This window comes from Capsaspora owczarzaki, assembly GCF_000151315.2.
Source record: "Capsaspora owczarzaki ATCC 30864 unplaced genomic scaffold supercont2.15, whole genome shotgun sequence".
Classification (NCBI taxonomy): domain Eukaryota; class Filasterea; order Ministeriida; family Capsasporidae; genus Capsaspora; species Capsaspora owczarzaki.
In genome coordinates, this window is record NW_011887306.1 from 438,330 (window position 1) to 455,414 (window position 17,085).

General features: G+C 53.3%; 5 protein-coding genes across 5 annotated transcripts; 2 read left to right on the plus strand and 3 right to left on the minus strand.

Moving 5' to 3' along the window:
- Positions 1–158: 158 nt before the first annotated feature.
- Positions 159–4,116, minus strand: CAOG_07311 (hypothetical protein; the record flags this gene model as incomplete). The annotated part of the gene is made up of 6 exons (XM_004343120.2): positions 159–371; positions 609–737; positions 1,627–1,744; positions 1,849–2,018; positions 2,139–2,260; positions 2,373–4,116. 6 exons carry the CDS (start codon positions 4,114–4,116, stop codon positions 159–161), a joined length of 2,496 nt encoding a protein of 831 aa, XP_004343170.2.
- Positions 4,117–4,684: 568 nt separating this feature from the next.
- Positions 4,685–6,612, plus strand: CAOG_07312 (galactosylgalactosylxylosylprotein 3-beta-glucuronosyltransferase 1). The gene has a single exon (XM_004343121.2). It carries the CDS (start codon positions 4,980–4,982, stop codon positions 6,354–6,356), a length of 1,377 nt encoding a protein of 458 aa, XP_004343171.1. The 5' UTR covers positions 4,685–4,979; the 3' UTR covers positions 6,357–6,612.
- On the minus strand, positions 6,563–8,284 carry CAOG_07313 (phytanoyl-CoA dioxygenase). Its single transcript, XM_004343122.2, has 2 exons — positions 8,220–8,284; positions 6,563–7,761 (listed from the first exon to the last, which is right to left on the minus strand). The coding sequence occupies exon 2, from the start codon at positions 7,704–7,706 to the stop codon at positions 6,768–6,770; it is 939 nt and encodes a 312-aa protein (XP_004343172.2). The 5' UTR covers positions 7,707–7,761; positions 8,220–8,284; the 3' UTR covers positions 6,563–6,767.
- A 2,255-nt stretch (positions 8,285–10,539) lies between these two features.
- CAOG_07314 (hypothetical protein) lies at positions 10,540–12,332 on the plus strand. The gene is made up of 5 exons (XM_004343123.2): positions 10,540–10,960; positions 11,098–11,511; positions 11,625–11,757; positions 11,848–11,977; positions 12,108–12,332. The coding sequence occupies exons 1-5, from the start codon at positions 10,640–10,642 to the stop codon at positions 12,253–12,255; spliced, it is 1,146 nt and encodes a 381-aa protein (XP_004343173.1). The 5' UTR covers positions 10,540–10,639; the 3' UTR covers positions 12,256–12,332.
- CAOG_07315 (calcium/calmodulin-dependent protein kinase I) lies at positions 12,227–16,965 on the minus strand. Its single transcript, XM_004343124.2, has 7 exons — positions 16,887–16,965; positions 16,631–16,718; positions 13,858–15,633; positions 13,664–13,769; positions 13,484–13,558; positions 13,029–13,403; positions 12,227–12,901 (listed from the first exon to the last, which is right to left on the minus strand). The coding sequence occupies exons 3-7, from the start codon at positions 15,261–15,263 to the stop codon at positions 12,452–12,454; spliced, it is 2,412 nt and encodes an 803-aa protein (XP_004343174.2). The 5' UTR covers positions 15,264–15,633; positions 16,631–16,718; positions 16,887–16,965; the 3' UTR covers positions 12,227–12,451.
- Positions 16,966–17,085: the final 120 nt, after the last annotated feature.

The following is a 17,085-nucleotide window of genomic DNA, read 5'->3' on the forward strand; positions in this document are numbered from 1 at the left end:
CCAACACGGTGTTGGATCTGACGAAGAAGAGACACAACCATTTTTTACTCAATTCTATGTGACACACTTGAAAGCCATCGCGACGACAGCCACATAATCAACAAACGGGGGGGGGGGAAATCACGAAAACAAAACACCAACTGAACTGTCCACTATGCCTATGCCTTTGCTGGAGTGGGTTTCAGCGCAGGTTTGGGCTTGGAGGTGACGGTGGGCTTGGAAGCCGAAGGGCCCGTTGGCTTGGCCTTGATCAGCGGCTTGACAACTGGTACCGATGCTTGTGCCGAGAGCTGCTTTTCAATCGCCTCGATCTGCCCCACAAGGAATTGCATGCGGTCCGAGTTGAGTTCAAAGCGAACGGTCTCTGTTGACTGGAGCCAAACCAAGATGAAACGAGCGGATAAACGAGGCAAAGGTCGCATTTGGCAACGTTGTTGAATAGCAGCAATCAAGTGAGTGAGTGGGTGAACAATTCATAAAGTCTGAGAAACTTCGAGCGATGACTTTTCCCTCGTCCCGTCCCGTCCCTTCTGCCCGCTTTCCCGTGATCATCATCATCATAATCACGAACAAGACTCTTGTTGGAACAAGGCGTCCTGCCAGCTGACCTTGTCCAACTGGGCAATCTTGAGCTCGACAATGGACGTCGCTTCGTTGATGTTCTCGACGTGCCGCGACTTGGTTTTGACGTCGATGCGCCAACTGAGCGACGCGAGTCGGTTGTTCCACACTTGAGCCTGTTGTTTGATAGCAGGTGGGGAAACATGTTGTGAGTGCCCATTGGAGCGCAGAGCAGAGAGCAGCGAGAGTGACTTGGATCAGCTGGTCTCGCTCGACTTCCAACTGTTGCCCATTCTCACGACGTTCCAACCACCCCCCCCACCTCCTCCACCGGGCGACCCCAGCAGCAGCGACGATACAATCCAAGTTAGTATCGCAGTGGTGGTGTGTGGTGGTGGTGGGGAGTTGGTGGGAGGCGTCACAGAGCCGAGATCTCTGCCAATCTCCATTGCCTCGCTCTCTCTCTGTCTGTCTCTCTCACTTGCTCGCTCACTCGTTCGTCCAGTTGCGTTCTGCATTTTGCTTTGGTTTCAGTTCATTTTCGAATCGCCAAAGCTCGCAGCTTCGGTTCCATTGACCCAAAAAACCCAGCTTCAACAAACGCGTACCATAACGAAACAAGCTGCAATTGAAGAAATCCAGCAAACTGAAGGGAAGACTGCCAAAATCCGAGTCTCAGTTCCGTTGTTCGTTGCTTTCCCGTCACACACTCGCACGCACTCGGTCGGCCGCTTGTTTCAGCTTTTTGTCGTTTGATCGGCATGAAAAAAATTTCTTAAATTTCTCAGGCTCACGGGGCGCCTAATGGGAGATTGACGGACTGGGGAAGTGCTTATTTGGCCTTCTCTTGTTCCTGCAACTCTCAGTCCCGTTCTTTCAAACTCTCTCGATTTCGACCCTCTTTTTTTTTTTTTTTGGACAAACGACTCTTTCGCTGGAAGCAAACTCGACTCACTTCACTCGGCCGATTTCTGCAGTAGCTGAAGCAAAATGATGCAGAGCCATTCCAAACATCAAACAATGGATGATTTTTGTTCAGTGACATGTAATAGTACAACACTACACCAGTCGCACGCCCAACCGCGCCTGCGACGTCGGCCACACACGACCGGCGGCCCAGGCGTGGGCAAGCGTCGCCTCCGAAGCGTTCGCGAATCGAATTTTGGCCCGGCTATCGTCGGCTCTGTTTTTTTTTTTTTTTCAGCGTGTTCGAGTGAGACACGGCAATGATGCAAAGTCTCAGAGCAACCAACAACAACAGAACAGATTAAAAAAACCAAAACTCACGTGCGGCGGATTTCGATCGGCACTTCAGGTGCCAGAGCAAAGTGGCCAAAGAACGACTGCAAATCGAGCGCTGAGACGGAGACTGGCAGATGACCAACCTCCAACGCAGCGACCGAAGTGTTGGCCGCTTGCTTGTGCTGTAACAGTTCCAGAGTATTGAGAGGAGTAATCTACCAAAACAGCAGCAGCGGAAAAAAACAAACAAACAAAAACCCAGTGCCATGATTAGTCAAGCGCGAGAAAAACCCAATCTCACATACAACGAAAAAAGCGAATCAACTGCACCATACCGTTAAGGTGGTTAAGGGCGCAAGCGAGGTCATGAGCTGCCGTGTCTGCCAGAGTTCGGGTTGGCAGAACTGGAGCACAATCTTCCACACCGAGCCAAAAGATGTGTTTTGCACCGAAAGAACTGGTATGGTGTTATCCAAAAAGACAGACGCACATGTCAATACAACATCACAATGTGTGCCCTTCCCCCCCCCCCTTTCCCCAAGCCGCACATCTCTCTCTCTCTCTCATACCTGACAAACGTCTTTGCGAACTGTCGCGAATTTGTCGGATCAGCGAGTTCGGGCCATAGTAGAAGGGCGCACGCACCTGCACTTCGACACCAGCAGGACGCTTGTCGCACGCAAGAGCGGCCGCCCGACCACTGGCCAGGCTGGATTCGGCATACTGAGCTTGGCGTGTGCGTTCAAGTTTTCGTGCCAGCCTTAGTCGCTGGTCGGGTGTGATATCGGAAAGCAGAGCACCATCTTCTTCTGGCACTGCATTGAAGGGGGAGCTGTAGTAGGAGGAAGAAGAGGAGTAGGAGGAGGATGGGATGGCGTCCATTGGGCTTCCCTTGTTCAGGGATGCAAGCATGAGCTCTGACGCTTTGGCCTTTTCTTGGAGGTCTAGCGCTTCCGGAGAATATTGGTCCAACCAGGTCACTAGTAGCTCGGATGGGAGCCGTTTGCTTGACTCCGGGAATTGATGATCGTGCGCAGACTCTTGCATGGCCTGTTGCGGAGTCAACTCTGAGTGCGCGTGTCTCCGCTGTTGCTCCAATTGCTGCTGTTCTTGCAACACTTGCTGCACACGTTGCGCTTCGAGAACCGCAGCAGCGTGTTCAAGCTCTGCGTGCTGGCGAATCGAGACCACGGCCTCGCCAAACTGCTGCAAAGCCGCCTCCGGGTCGACGTCGGGTCCCCGAGAAGCAGAGCGCTTCCTCAGTCGCCTCGATGATGTGGAAGGGTCCAGGCGTTTAAAGGCGAGCCGTTGATGGGCATGGACGTCGGCCAAGCCAAGCGAGCCCTCAACGGAGAGTTCGCGCTCCTCGAAAGCTTGCTCAGCAATCATCTTTCGGGACTCTATTCCCAGGTAGTCGTGCTGTGGGGTGAGAGAAAGGGAGGAGGCCAATTGCACGCGGCGACGCGCTTCGACCTCCATGGCCAAATCGGTTTCCGCTTGTCTTTGCGCTTCCTTCAACTCGCGAGCTGCTTTAAACCGCTCCGCCCAGGCAGCCGCGTACTCAGAGCTTGCTCTAGAGGACCGTCTCCGCGAGGTGGTTGATTCTGATCGTCGCGCCAAGTACTCGTCGGTTGCACGCTTACGACCTGAATCTGCTGGATCTCTCTGGCTCGACCTATCGCGTGGACTTGACTGCGAGTCCATTAGAGCTTGGTCTACGACAGGGTCGCTTTGATTGGGGTAACCTGCAAAGTCGTCGTCCATCATGTCTTCGCTCAAATTCTGCTGCGCACGGGGAGTAGCAGCAGCAGCGGCTGGATGCTCATGGCCATGGGCTTCAAGGTGCTCATCAGCGCCGCTTGAATAAAAGTCTGCATCGTCCAACGTTTCCATATCCTGATGTTCCATGAGCTTGTCCCTCGGCGTTGTCGTTGGCGGACGAGCGTCAGAAGGAGCAGAAGTGGATAAAGTGGACGACCACCGCCGCCCAGCTCGGGTATCAGCAGTGCATGGCAATCGCACCAGTGCTGGTTGCTGCAGTGCGCGGGCCCGTGGCAGTGGCGTGGGCGTCTGTGCTGGCGATCGAGCAGCGCACGCGGTTGTAGCGGAGTGGTGCATTGCCGCATTGGCGCTCCAGCTGGCGACCCCGCGCCGAGCAGCGGCACTGCAATCCATGGCCGTGCTGATGCAGCTGTGATTGTGGCTGTGATTGTGGCTGTGGCTGTGATTGTGGCTGTGGCTGTGGTGGTGGACGGCGGCGGTGGCAGCGGCAGACGCGAGCAACAAGCGTTCAGCCGCAGCCAGCCTGAGCATATTCGTGATTATGTTTGGGTTTTTTGCTGGATGGACAACGAAAAACGACGTTTTCAACAACAATGGAAAGAAAGAACCAGGAAAAAAAAAAAAAACACAGACAAAAACCGACAAAAAGCAGAAGAAGACTGGCTGGAAATGCATTACGATCATTGTAGGAAATGAATTAGAATCAGACCATCGTATCCTGTAGTATATCGGTAATGCTTGACGTGTAGTGCATGATCTAGCCCGACTTAGACTGCACACACAACAGCCGTCCCCTCTTCGAGGGTCCAGCCGATTGTGTGTGTGCGGATAGTATTTTCACAGATTTTCCACTGATTTTGGGACCCCCCTCTGAAAAAACAACAACCAACAACAGCAACAGATCTCTTGTGCTTGTCCTTGTTCACTTTATCCCTTTGCCTCCTCAGCATCGCAGTTCCCGCGTCGGCCCTTCGCTCACACTCGCTCGCTCGCTCACATCCCTCATTGCCTTTGGTACTCCAAGCCTCTCTCTCTCTCTCTTCTCCACCACCTTCTGTCCAAGAGTTTTTTCTTATTGCTTGATCTTCCATGCAGCATGCAATACGTCCAAACCAAGCATAGCATGAGCCTGAGCCTTTCCCAGTCGTTCTTTTTGGTACAACCTCTGCACCCGGCAAAACCCCCAAACTCACCCCACATCCGACAACGGTGCCATCGCCTCCAACACTGCGAATTCAATCCACTTGAGAAGCAGTCCAACCGCAGTCCAACCGCAGTCCTTGAGCGAGGTGTTCTGTCCTTGCCTGTTTGGCACGAGATCAGCCCGCCAGACCAAGACGAGACACACACCGAGAGACACACACACACCGACCAAGACACACACACACACACAAATGTACAGCTTGAATGCGCCGCGGCGGCTCTTCCTGGTCGCGGTGGCGCTGCTGTCGAGCTTTGTGACGTACCAGATCTGCTACGTGGTGCTGTGCACGGAGGCGTCGTACCGCGCGACGGTGCCACTCAAGTCTGCGGCGAACGCGGCAGCCATCCAGCAAGCGGTGGCTGGGCTGTACGACCCTCGCGATCCGTTCGTGAGCGAGCCGGGGTCGGCCGACTGCTGCGAGTGCCAGTTCAGCGAGGCTGAGAGCTGGCGAACAGTCCACCTCGAGTGGAACGAGGCCACGCCGGCCGTCGCGCCGCTGCGGCCAAAGGGCCTGCCAATCATCTACATTATCACGCCGACCAAGCAGCGCGCGGGCCAGAAGGCCGATCTCACCCGGTTTGCAAACACGCTGCGCCAAGTCCCCGCGCTGCACTGGATTGTCGTCGAGGACGCAGAGACCACCTCGCCGCTCGTCGCGGGCGTCCTGGCGCGGTCGGGCATGGCTGGATCGTACACCCATCTTGCCATCTCGACACTGCCCGCGGCGTGGTGGCTGCCCCGGTGGAAGAACCATCGCGGCGTCGAGCAGCGCAACTTTGGTATCGAGTATCTCCGTGGCATGCTCAACAACATGGTCAAGACGCCGCACAGGCCGCATGTGATTGTTATGGGACAAACCAGCAGCGATCGAGGCGCGAGTAACAACAACAACAACAACATTGAGGAGCGCAGCACCCCGAACACGACCACCGGGTCTGACAACAACAACAACGACAACAACAACATGAACAGCAACAGCTACAGCAACAGCAACAACTTGGTGCCCATCCCCCGCATCCAGGGTATCGTCGATACTCGGAGCATGACGTACAAGCAAAAGCGCGCCATCCAAGTACAGCTACAGCTGCAGGCACTGCAGTACGCAGGGTCTGCTGCGCACGCTGTGAACGGCCTCATCTACTTTGCAGACGACGACAACTCGTACGATCTGCGGGTCTTTGAGCGGATGCGCTTTGCGCGCCACCTGCCTGTGTGGCCCGTCGGTATTGTCGGCGGGCTGTGGTACGAGGGCCCGTTGGTGGACCCGGACTCTGGCAGCGTCAAGTGGCACGCAGAGTGGCGGCCAGAGCGCGAATTTCCCATCGACATGGCTGGTTTTGCCATCCACCTTCGACATGTTCTGTCAACCACAGGCGACATTGTCTCTCGAGCGTCATCGGGAGGCTACCTCGAGACGGATGTCCTGAGCAACTTTGCCCAGTCCCGGAAGGATGTCGAGGCTGTAGCTGATTCCAGTCGTGGCATTTATGTCTGGCACACACGCACAGTTGATCCGGTCCTTGACAACGACCCTGCAATCGCATTCGATCCTACCATCGAAGTGTGAGCCTGCCTCGTTTTGATTTACGTGTTACATTTTCTGTTTGTTAACAACGGTGTCCTTTTTCCCTCTTCTTCTCTTCTTCTACTTCTCCCCAGCTTTCCTTGCTCGTTTGTGAACTACTTTGGGGCACCATTTTCTGTATGTCGCTGTACTCGTATGCTGCTTCTTTGTAGTTCAAGACCATTGATTGAATCCAGACTGCAGTCAAATAGAACCAAAGTATAGCATTGAAGGACAAAAAAATCAATCGAAAGACATGCAACACACACACAACAAGGACCAAAGCTCAGTGCACTCAAATAATGCAAAGAATTAAACAACCAACCAGGATCGACGGTCTCCACAGAACAAGAAAAAACGAGGAAAAACACAACGTTAAATCACGCATCGACAGCCCAAGAAGCAGCACGCGCTTTATGCCTTGGTGTCGATGGGGTTGGCCACATTGTAAACACTTGCGCCAGCAGAGTAGTCAACGCCGGGCACGCGCTCGATTTGCGGAGGGAACTTGATTCGCTTGTCGGCGTAGTAGGCAGCGCGGAAATCGCCGTCGGACAGCGCATTGTAGGTAATGTAGTGGGCGCGGCGAGAGCGATCTGAGTTGTTGGCGCCGGAGCGGTGGGGGAGGAAGGAGCCAAAGAACAGAATCGTGCCAGCCTCAACCTGAACGGGCTCCCACTTCTTTTCCTGTTCCCACTTCTTGACAAGCCACTCTTCCATAACGCCGCCGGGGTGGGGGAGCATGCCCTTGGTGTGTTCGCCGCGGACAACCTCGAGGCAGCCGTTGTCAATGACCGCCTTGTCAACAGCAATCATGGCGGTGAGGTGAAGACGTTGCTTGAAAGTCGTGTACGCGGGGGCGTCCTGGTGCGGCTCAAAGCCGGACGAATGCGGGAGCTTAAAGTTGACCTTTTCCTTGAACAGAAGGGCAGGCTCTTGCAGCAGGTCGGACACGGCGTCGGTGATCTTGCCGCGAATCAGCTTGTCGAGCTCCGGGAAGTAGTCCAAAAAGTTTTCCGTGCGGCACAGCAGGCGCTGGCCGTTCTTGTTCTCAAAGTACTGCATCCACTTGCCCTTGGTCTCGGGCAGGGCGCCAATCTGGTCCGTCCACGAGAAGACCTGCTGCTTCTCGGCCGGTGTGAAGAGGTTTGGCACCACGAGGAAGCCGTCGCGGTTGTACTGCTCCACCTGGTTCATTGGCAGAATGCGGTTTGCATAGGCAGCAGGCTGCGGCTCCTCAGCCTTGCGCGCAGCAGCAGCCGCCGACGAAGGAGTGGCCGACAGCGACGCGAGTGCGCGCGAGTGCGCCGAGAGCGATGTGAACATGCGACGTGAGATTGCAAGGGCTGCCATTCTTGGGAAACAACGCAAATACAGTCAGAATATAGAAAAGGGAGATGCGCGTCTTCTGTCAAAAACACAAACAAAAAACCGAAATTGTGATTGTGATCACAAAAAGTGAGAAATTATAAAATAACGCAAACACGGATAATTTTTTTTTTGTTTCCGTTAAAAAACGAGCAGAAAGTTTTCCCCCACAAATGAGAACAACGAGCACAACTAAAATCAATACATCAAAGGTGAGGGGTGCGGAATTTATGTGCGGAGGGGGGAAAGGTGGAGCAAGTGCAGTAAAGTGCGATGTAGGATGCGACTGCGATATATTCGAGAGCGAGAATGATGAGAGTGAGAGAAGAAAGAGAGATACAGCAAGGAACAAAACGCTGATTCACTTTTTGAACGGTGCGAACTCTCTCACCCTCCCACTCCCCCCGTTTCTCACGCAACGATCCGTGTCTTCCTCGTCTTCTGCAACCATACACGCAAAAGAAAAAGCCGTGCAAGTATCTGAAATCAAAAGCTTACAAAACAATCACACACAAAGAAAACGAGCTAACAAAGAATAAAATGAAGACTGAGGATTGGAAATTTCCCACGGAAAATATTATTATGGTTATTTAAAAAAAAAAAAAAGCGGGGAAAAAAGCGAAGCCGAAACACCGAAAAAAAAAAAAAAAAAAAAAGCGCCGAGATGTTTGGGAATGGAAAAAGTTATCGGCAAACGGAAGTGTGAAATGGAACAGCGAGGTTTGAGCCGACTAGCCGAGGACGACTGTGGGTTGGGGAGTTGGGGTTGAGAGTTGGGTGAGCGAGATCACAAAAGGGGCGAGGCTCAAACCGAGGAGGGAATGTTCACTTTTGGACGGGGATCTGGGCTGTTGTCCCCCTCTGTTGCTGTTGCTGTTGCATCATGATGTTGTGTTCGTTTAAAAATAATGAAAAATAATAAAAAAACGCGCCGAAACTGGTGAAAGATGTTCGCACAGGATCGCTTTATCGGTGAGAACGTGGGGGATGGCCTTCTGTCTTCGGTCGGCATCTCTTTTTGAGTTGGATTCAAAAAAAACCGCCGCCGACCGCGCTTTTTTTTTTTTTTTTTTGAACTGTGAGAAGCTTCCCACCTCACACGACCAAGCGAGCGTGGTGGCGTTTTTGTTTCTTCTCTCGGCTTGCACTCGGCCACGCGTTCGGCAGCTTGTTGCGGTCAAACGAACAAGAGAAAGAGCAAAAAGGCGCTCAAAATCACGAACAAAATGCCTCGTACTGTCAATTGTCGAACAATCGGATTGAGCCATGTGTTCGTATGCGCCGCAATTGGCTGGATCTGGATTTGTTGCAATTCGTTCGCAATCACAGCGTGCGTTGCGAAAACCTGCTGTGCTGTGCTGTGCTGTTTCAGGGTGAAAGTGGCTGACGACACTCTGGCTGCGTTTCGAGGCAACCACACATGCCATGCTTGTTTTGCACACTGGCTTTGCACACTGTCTTCTTGTGGTCTTCGTGTGGATGCTGTGCGCGCATCCAATCAAAAAGTATTTTTTCTTGTCTCGTTTGTTATGGCGCGCCTGTTTTACGTCACCATTGCTCATACTGCTCGCGAGACCACACTCCCCCCCCCAAAAGGCGAGTGAAAGCCATAACAAACGCGCATGGTCACATGAAAAAGATCTCCCCGCGGTCAGCCACAGGAACGTCAGCATCGCGCGAATTTGAACAAGTAAAAAAAAAAAAAAAAAAATCACACCATTCGACAACACCTCGTTGGATGATCATCCATCAAACCCAACGTGAATGTGAGCCGAAATAGCTCGATGCGCACGAAGGGAGAAGAAGAGGATGCAAGACGGCGAGGTGATGAAAAACAGTTGTGCAAAAAGCAACAAAAGAAGGGGGCTGGCGGACATTGAAAGGCTGGGAAATGACAGGAACGGATGTTCATCAGTGCAGACGGAGATGCGTATTCACTGAGTGAGTGAGTGAGTGAGTGAGTGTGTGAGTGTGTGAGCGAGTGAGAGTGTGAGTGTCAAAGAGAGGCCGAGCGTGGGAGAGTTGGGCTGGGAAGTGGGTGAATAGGAAAGGGAAGGAAGTTAGGACGGGATGGGTACAAATTTCCCAGCAACTCGCCTTCGCAATGCGAATAAAAGGTGTCGATGATGACCGCTTGCGAGACGAGTATTCCATCACCCCCTCCCCCACTCTCCAGGAGAATGAGAGATATGGGTATGTGAGTGTATGAGGGGGGGGGATGGAAAGAAGTTGCGAGACGCGAGAGGGGAAAGGGGGAAGGGGAAGAGGCGCGCGTGGCCCACGGATCACAAAGGCATGCAACGACTGTTTGTAGCTCAGCGAGGATGAATGGAGAGATGGATGGAGGTGGGGGAGATTGTATGAAAGATGGAGGGGGAGCTTTTTGCAACGAAAGCGACGGATAGAGTGGGAAGGGCCAATGCGAAAACGCGCTTGACTCATCCCCCTTCCCCTCGTGGCAGCTTGTCATGTCATACCACCGCTAGCTCGCTTCACCCCCAACAGTTGCAGACAAGTCAACGAAGCACAGCAAAAACGCGCAGATCAACACGGAAGTGCTCAAAAGCGAAAAAAAAGTGGCGCGAAATGGGATTCACTTACAAAACGCCGAAAAGCGACAAAAGGATGAGAAGTGAGCCATGCTTTGGATATTAGTTGATCATGCAACTCCAAAAGTTTAGCAAGAGCAACTCACTACATGCTCTCTATCGGGTTTTGCGCTCCTGTCAACTATGAACGGATGATGCTTTCTGGCAACGCTCTCAAAAGCTTCCGTTTAGATCGCCATTCGAGCCCAGCACTGTTCCCCCGCCGCCTTCCGCATTTCAAAAGCCAAATCTAGTAGCACAGTCTCACTTTTATTTTCTTTTTTTTTTTCTTAGGTCGATTCAGTCCCACGCAGACCAGTCAAAATCACAATGGGCGATGCTGCATCGTCATCGCGCGCCAGCTCTGCTGCTGCCGAGTCTGCTGCCGTCGCCATGCCCGCCGACGCACCAGAGCACAACCAGTCCATTCCTAATACACACTCTCACGCAGCAGCTGGACCAGGGCAGGAAGAAGAGGAAGAGGCCTGCAGCCAAACAGCCGATTGCCTCCAAGCCACTGCGAACAGGATGCCCGTCGTGTTCATCATGCTCACGGCAATCTACAGCTACTATGCATTCGTGGTGGTCGTGTCCATCCAAGTCGTGTCGAACGTGGGTCAGCAAGTGGGCTACCTCATCGCCTTCCATCTGGTAACCATGCCAAACACAATGTCTCAGAGTCTACGCGTTGCGTTGTTGGTTCCCGACTTACCATCCTGTTCATCCCTGTGAGATCTGGGCTTGGTACATCATTCTCACTGCATGGCTGTGCACCCTTTTAATTGCAGCTTTATGCCTTGTTTGTGTGGTCGTACCTTCGAACTTTCCTGTCCAAACCAGCACCAGTGCCAGCCACATTTGCCGTCCCTTCGACAGCAATCACCGTCTCTGGCACAGGGTGGCGGCGCATTGTTGACAGCATGGAGCGGCACCATGTAGAGCGCGTCGATCCATTCTTCAAAACATTGCGGCCGATTGGCGAGCGCTACTGCTTCAAATGCGAGATTGTTCGGCCAGATCGATGTCATCACTGCTCGCTCTGCCAGCGATGCATGCTCAAGATGGACCACCACTGTCCCTGGGTTGGCAACTGCGTTGGCTTTTCCAACTACAAGTACTTTTGCCTCGTCTTGTTCTACGCGCATCTTCTGACGCTGTTCCTGACGTTTGCGACGCTCCCGTATCTAATCCAGTTTTTCAATGTGCGTGCACGTTTTGCTCGCGTGGTTGCATGTGAGAGTGCGTGAGAAACGGCAACAGCAGCCGAGTTTGTTTTGACCTGAACTCTCACACCGCGATCTACTTTTGATTGTAGAGCGAGATTGACCGAGGATCTGAAAACATCAACATTATTGTTCTCTTTATGATTGCGTGCGCCTTTGGCTTGGGTGTCATGGCGCTGTTCTACATGCACGTGGCGCTTTTGGTGCGCAACATGACGACGTTAGGTACGAGGATCTTTGCGCGCTGTTCAGTCGTGACTTTCCTTTCTAAACACAAGGCAACAACTTGACTCTTCACTCGCTGATGCACGACAGAATCAACGCGAATTCCACGCCTCAAAATGGCCACCCTTCGCAAGCACGGTTTCGATGTTGGCGCAAAGCAGAACTTTATCCAAGTGTTTGGCACAAACCCTTGGCTCTGGGCATTCCCAGTATACACGTCGTACGTAGCGTATGAGTGCGCGCGGGAGGTGGGGGAAGAGAGAGCATGAGGAAGGTAGAGATTTGTTTTTGTGTTGTTGTTGCACATTCGAAATATCTTCTCATTGCGATTGTGGCATTTGTCATTACAGAATTGGCAACGGCTTCGACTTCCCCGTATGTGCCGCGGCGAATGACGAAGAGACGGGATCGGCAAGTTCCGACCAAAATCTAATCCGAGCTCCGACCATCCGCCCGCAACCAATTAGCTTTGGTGCTCAAATGAAACGTGTAATTTGAGCAAACAATGAATACAGAACATACCAAAGTAAGCAAATGAAAAAAAATCGCAAAATAGAAAATCGTTGCACAAAGCCATCACTCTGGTCTGCGCAAAAACAACCAACCGACAACAAGCACCAACCGAAAAATACAATCTCCACTCCAAACAGCAAACAACAACGATCAACAAAAGATCACACGCGCAAACACTCGTTCAACGAGAGGCTTGCAAGACAGGCGAGGACGGATTCAACACGGGCGACAAGAGAGGAGACGTCAAGGAGGTGGCGCCGCTCGGTTTGATGCCCGTCAGCCAAGGGTGTTGGAGAATCTGGGCCGCGGTGGGTCGCTTGGCGGGATCAAGGCTAAATATTTTTTGAATCAAATCGCGCACCTCGCGAGACAAGGCTTTGTACTGCGGCATGCTGGTCGCAAAGCGCGCCTTGGAAATGTTCCAGAGCACATCCGCCTCGTCCTTGCCAACGAACGGGAAGGCAGCACACAATGTGATGAAGATGATCAGCCCCATCGACCAGATGTCGGCCGGCTTGTGGTGCTCGGCATGGTTGAGGATTTCGGGAGCCCAGAACTTGGTTGTGCCGGCGTAGCTGGCAGAAGCGTCTGCGGGGATGGCCACGTACTTGGAATAGCCAAAGTCGACAATCTAGGCAAAGGGTTGACGGGAGGGAGGGAAGGAAGGAAGGAACGGGGGGGGGGAAAGAAATAAGAGACCGACTCGCCAAACAAAGCAGCCACACCATCATCAACAAAGCACAAGCGCCCAAACAAACCTTGATCAACGAGTCGATGGACTTGTCAACAAACAAAATGTTGTTGGGCTTGAGATCACGGTGAACAATGCCCATCTCGTGCAAGAACGCAACGCCCTCGGCAAGTTGGCGAATGATCGGCCTTGCCTCGTCTTCGGTGAGCGCCTTTTGCTTGATGCGAGAGAGCAGCTCGCCACCGGTGCAGAGCTCCATCACCAGGTAGAGAGTCGACTTGGAGTCAAATACATCCACGAAGGAAATCACATTGGGGTGCCGCACCAGCTTCAAAATGGCAATCTCGGACGCTGTGCTTTCGCGCTCCGAGTTGGACAGGGTCGTCTTGTCAATAATCTTGATGGCGTACTTGGCGGGAGGGTCGGACGTTTTCGAAGTGCCCTGCAGGACGCACGGGCGGACGGGGTTTGAGTGCACGAACACGAGCTAAAAACAAACAAAAAAAAACACGCAGGACTTACCAGAACGACTTTGGCAAAAGCACCCGAGCCAAGTTCAGTCCCTGAAATATCATAGTAATCCTCGATGCGGCGGAACTAGCGCAGCCGAGAAAATGACCACAAGTTCATTGAGCCCGCAGTTCACCAGGACGCTCTAGCCAACAAGAACAAGAACCAAAAAACCCCTCAATGAACTCTCACCTTTGCTGCCACGCCGAGCGCTTGGCGCCACGTGACGACTTGAGCCTCCACATCTCCAAAGAGAATCAGCGAGTGCTCTTCGTTAAACACGATCTGCAAACCAAACCTGCAACCATCGCATCAACCAGAACAGGATGAGCAAAACAATGCAGCGAGCAAAAACCAAAATTTTGCCACAAGAACATGTCACGCACTTTTCACGCAATTTGGATTTGCCAAGACGTCGGGAAGAAGTGCTACCGCGCTCGCTGGAGCGACGGAGACCCAAAACCGTCTGCTGCGAGCTGCGACGAGCGACGCTGAAAGAGTTCTCCTTGATCAGCTGTGGTTGCGAAGCGGGAGCGCCTTCAGGATGCGTTGCTGTGCCAGCATCGTCGTCGTCATCATCCGTGAACGTGTACGGCTCGATGAAGGCTCCGCCCAAAAAGAAGGCATCCACGAATTTGGAGTCGGTCGACTTTTTAAACTCGTACAAGTAGTCGCCGAGCAGCACATAGTAGCGCTGATGCACAGGCTTGAGCGGGTTCTTGGTCAGCGAGTACAGGCTACCCTGCATGGTCGGCATGGTCGCCATGTCGGCAAAGTACGACGAGAGGGGCCGGGCTGCAAACTGCGACTGGTCGGTCGAAGGCGGCGAGGTGCCAAGCTCAGAGTCGCTCATCGGGTCGCCGTCGCTGCCAAGAAGCTGGTCTGCCGTTCCCCAGCCTTCTTTGGACTGGCGACGCCGCGCTGGCGAGCTGGTGGCGCGGGGACTGTTGCTCAGCTGCTGCACAGCGTCCACAGCAATTCCCGTGGACAGGGCAGGCGTGGTCAAGGCAAACGGACCATCAAGCGAGAAATCGCCGCCGTTGCTGCCGACCGACGAGCTCAACGCGGGTGCGCCAAGTGGGGTGGGCGGAGTAACGCCAAACAGAGACGACGCGATTGTTGCTGGTTGGGAAGACGAGCCGCCTCCGCCGCTCGCAGTGCTACTGGCAGTGCCAGTTCCGGTGCCCGTGCCAGTGCTGGTGCTAGTGCCCGTCGTGCCAGTACCAGCGCCCATGGCTAGGCTCGCAGCTGCCGCGGACCCGTACATGTTGACGGCAGTTTGCGTGGCGGACACGAACGGCACAGGGCCCAAATCGTAGCCAAACAGCTGAGCCGCGTTGTGGCTGGCCGCACCGGTCGGCGACATTGGAGGAGAGGTAATTGGTGTCATGGACGGGGAGAATGCAGCTTCTTCGTTGTGCTCGGCGAGCGAGTGGCCCAGCATGGCCGGCGAGACAACACTGAGCGACTTTTGCAGCGCAGAGCGCCTCATGCTGGCCGAGTGGGCAAACAGCGGCTGACTGGAAAAGATGCCGTCGAGCACCTGAGGGTTGCGGCGAACCCACTCGCGGAACTCTTCGTAGCTGAGCTGGCCTCGTTTGGTGGTGTCGCAAGACTCGAAAGCCTCGTCGACAATCTTTGCGACAGCGCGAGACAGGTCGACGCCGTTCAATTGCGACGCTGCAGTGGACGAGCCCTGTCGTGTCATTTGGGGCGACGCGTGGCTCTCAGGTGCTGCTGCTGAAGCATGCTGCGACGCTCCAACCATGTCCAGTTCGCCCGAGCTGCCCATTCCCGACAGCGCTTGTGCTTGCGATGAAGTCGGTTCGCCAGACGAATGCGGATGCTGTTGTTGCTGTTGTTGCTGTTGCTGCTGCTTGCTGAGGTTGCGCGAGTCAAGCTGGTAGCTCGTTGCGAGAATAATGTTGGCCGAGGCCAGCGCGCTGTACATCATTGTGGTGAGCTCCTGCTTGCACACGCCACCATCTCCGTCCAGATTGAACATGTCAAAGATGAACTTGATCTTGTTCTCGACAGATCCGTGGAAGCACAGCGCCAAGCCCGACACAAACTCGTCATAGTCGACTTCGTTGTTCTTGTTGACATCAAACACGGCAAACAGCCGTTCTCCGAGGATGCCAGGCAGCGAAAAGTATTGTCGACTGTGGAAGGGGGAGAAAAAAAGTTTCAAAGCCAAATGCATGTTCATACAAAACCAACGTGAGTCGGACGAGGATCTAACTGCCAAAAGGCTTCAACAATAGATCAAAAAGACGGGAAACGAGTGGGCAATAACACACGGTTTTTCAGAAATTGGACCCGTTTGTTGTCAGAGTGCCGCAAGTGAAGTACTGCTAAAACACCCGTCGTCCCCACAATTGTCGACTGGTCTGCACAGCTCCCTCTCCACTGCAACATCGGAGAGAGTGAGAAAGAGAGAGAGAGGCAGGCATTCGGAATTGAAATTTGGTCTGCTCCTTTTGCTCCCCCCTCGTCCTGCCGTCCTGCCGTCCGCCGTCCGGGTTGCCTCCGCCAGCCACCGTGGACGCACTCACACAGACTGCCTACGTTCGAATCCGTCGTCCGCTCAGAACGCGACATTCAGACCTCCAAACGTGCGAAAACTCGGGTGGAAAACGAAGAATAAAAAATCAATTGTGAATTTTTTTTTTTTTTTTAAAAGTCGATTTTTTTTCTTTTTCTTGTTCCGTTTTTCACCGTTTTCCAGTGTTTTTGCGTTGCTTTTGGTTTGAATTGCATGTTGTTAGGACGATGATCGGGAAACGAGAGGAAGGAAGGAAGCGGGAACACAAGGACCAAAAGCTTGGCCCGTTCGCACTCACATAGCGGTGACGCTTCACTCTCTCGCTCTCACTCTTTCTCACTCTGGCTCAACCAAACTCATGCAGCACGGCGAGTTCGAGGCCGAGTCACTGAGGAAAGGGGGGCAAGCCAGAGCGAAAACCAGCCGCCGCTTGTCAATATCGAGGAAGGGGGAAACTGGTGACGCGCGCGCTATTCCGACTACTCCTCTGCTGCTGCTGCTCCTTCAGCGCTCATCAGCCTCAACACTGCTGCACCCAATGGTTGGCAAGCAGCTCGCGATGCTCGGGTGGTCGTGGGGTGGGTCTGGCAAAGAGATGCAGGCTTTTGTTTTACAATGTCTCCTTGTCAATGGTCTTCTTGTTGGATCGACGGACGAGGTCCTTGTACGTCTTCTCCAGCCAGTGAAGCTCCTGTTCCGAAACTACTCGACCAAGCAAACACGACACACACCATGATTCATGCGTGAGCGTCGGTCGGTCGGTCGATCTCAGCGTTGAGTTAGCATTGGTGATCGAACGCGCCATTCTCCCCTGCTCTTGTTCCATCCGCATCATCGCTTCTTTTCCAAATTCAATGCTCTTCGGCTTACAGTATTTTATGCTTGTGCGGCGCTCGTTCGGCACGCTGGATGTGACACCCATGGTCGCTTTTTATTTGTTGTTTCTTTTGGAAGGACTGAGCCATTTCTGAGCCACTCTGAGCCAGTCAAGAGCCTTCTTTCATTCATTACTCATACTTTCGAGATGCATAAAACTATTCTGTCGATGAATCTCAGTCTCTCTTATTTC

Coding starts and splice junctions, on each gene's coding strand:
- CAOG_07314 (XM_004343123.2), top strand. CDS start 10,640: ATGGGCGATGCTGCATCGTCATCGCGCGCCAGCTCTGCTGCTGCCGAG. Junction 10,961..11,097: donor ACCTCATCGCCTTCCATCTG/GTAACCATGCCA, acceptor TTTTAATTGCAG/CTTTATGCCTTGTTTGTGTG. Junction 11,512..11,624: donor ATCTAATCCAGTTTTTCAAT/GTGCGTGCACGT, acceptor TTTTGATTGTAG/AGCGAGATTGACCGAGGATC.
- CAOG_07312 (XM_004343121.2), top strand. CDS start 4,980: ATGTACAGCTTGAATGCGCCGCGGCGGCTCTTCCTGGTCGCGGTGGCG.
- CAOG_07313 (XM_004343122.2), bottom strand. CDS start 7,706: ATGGCAGCCCTTGCAATCTCACGTCGCATGTTCACATCGCTCTCGGCG.
- CAOG_07315 (XM_004343124.2), bottom strand. CDS start 15,263: ATGGGCAGCTCGGGCGAACTGGACATGGTTGGAGCGTCGCAGCATGCT. Junction 13,559..13,663: donor CGCTCGGCGTGGCAGCAAAG/GTGAGAGTTCAT, acceptor CGGCTGCGCTAG/TTCCGCCGCATCGAGGATTA. Junction 13,404..13,483: donor CTTTTGCCAAAGTCGTTCTG/GTAAGTCCTGCG, acceptor TGCGTCCTGCAG/GGCACTTCGAAAACGTCCGA.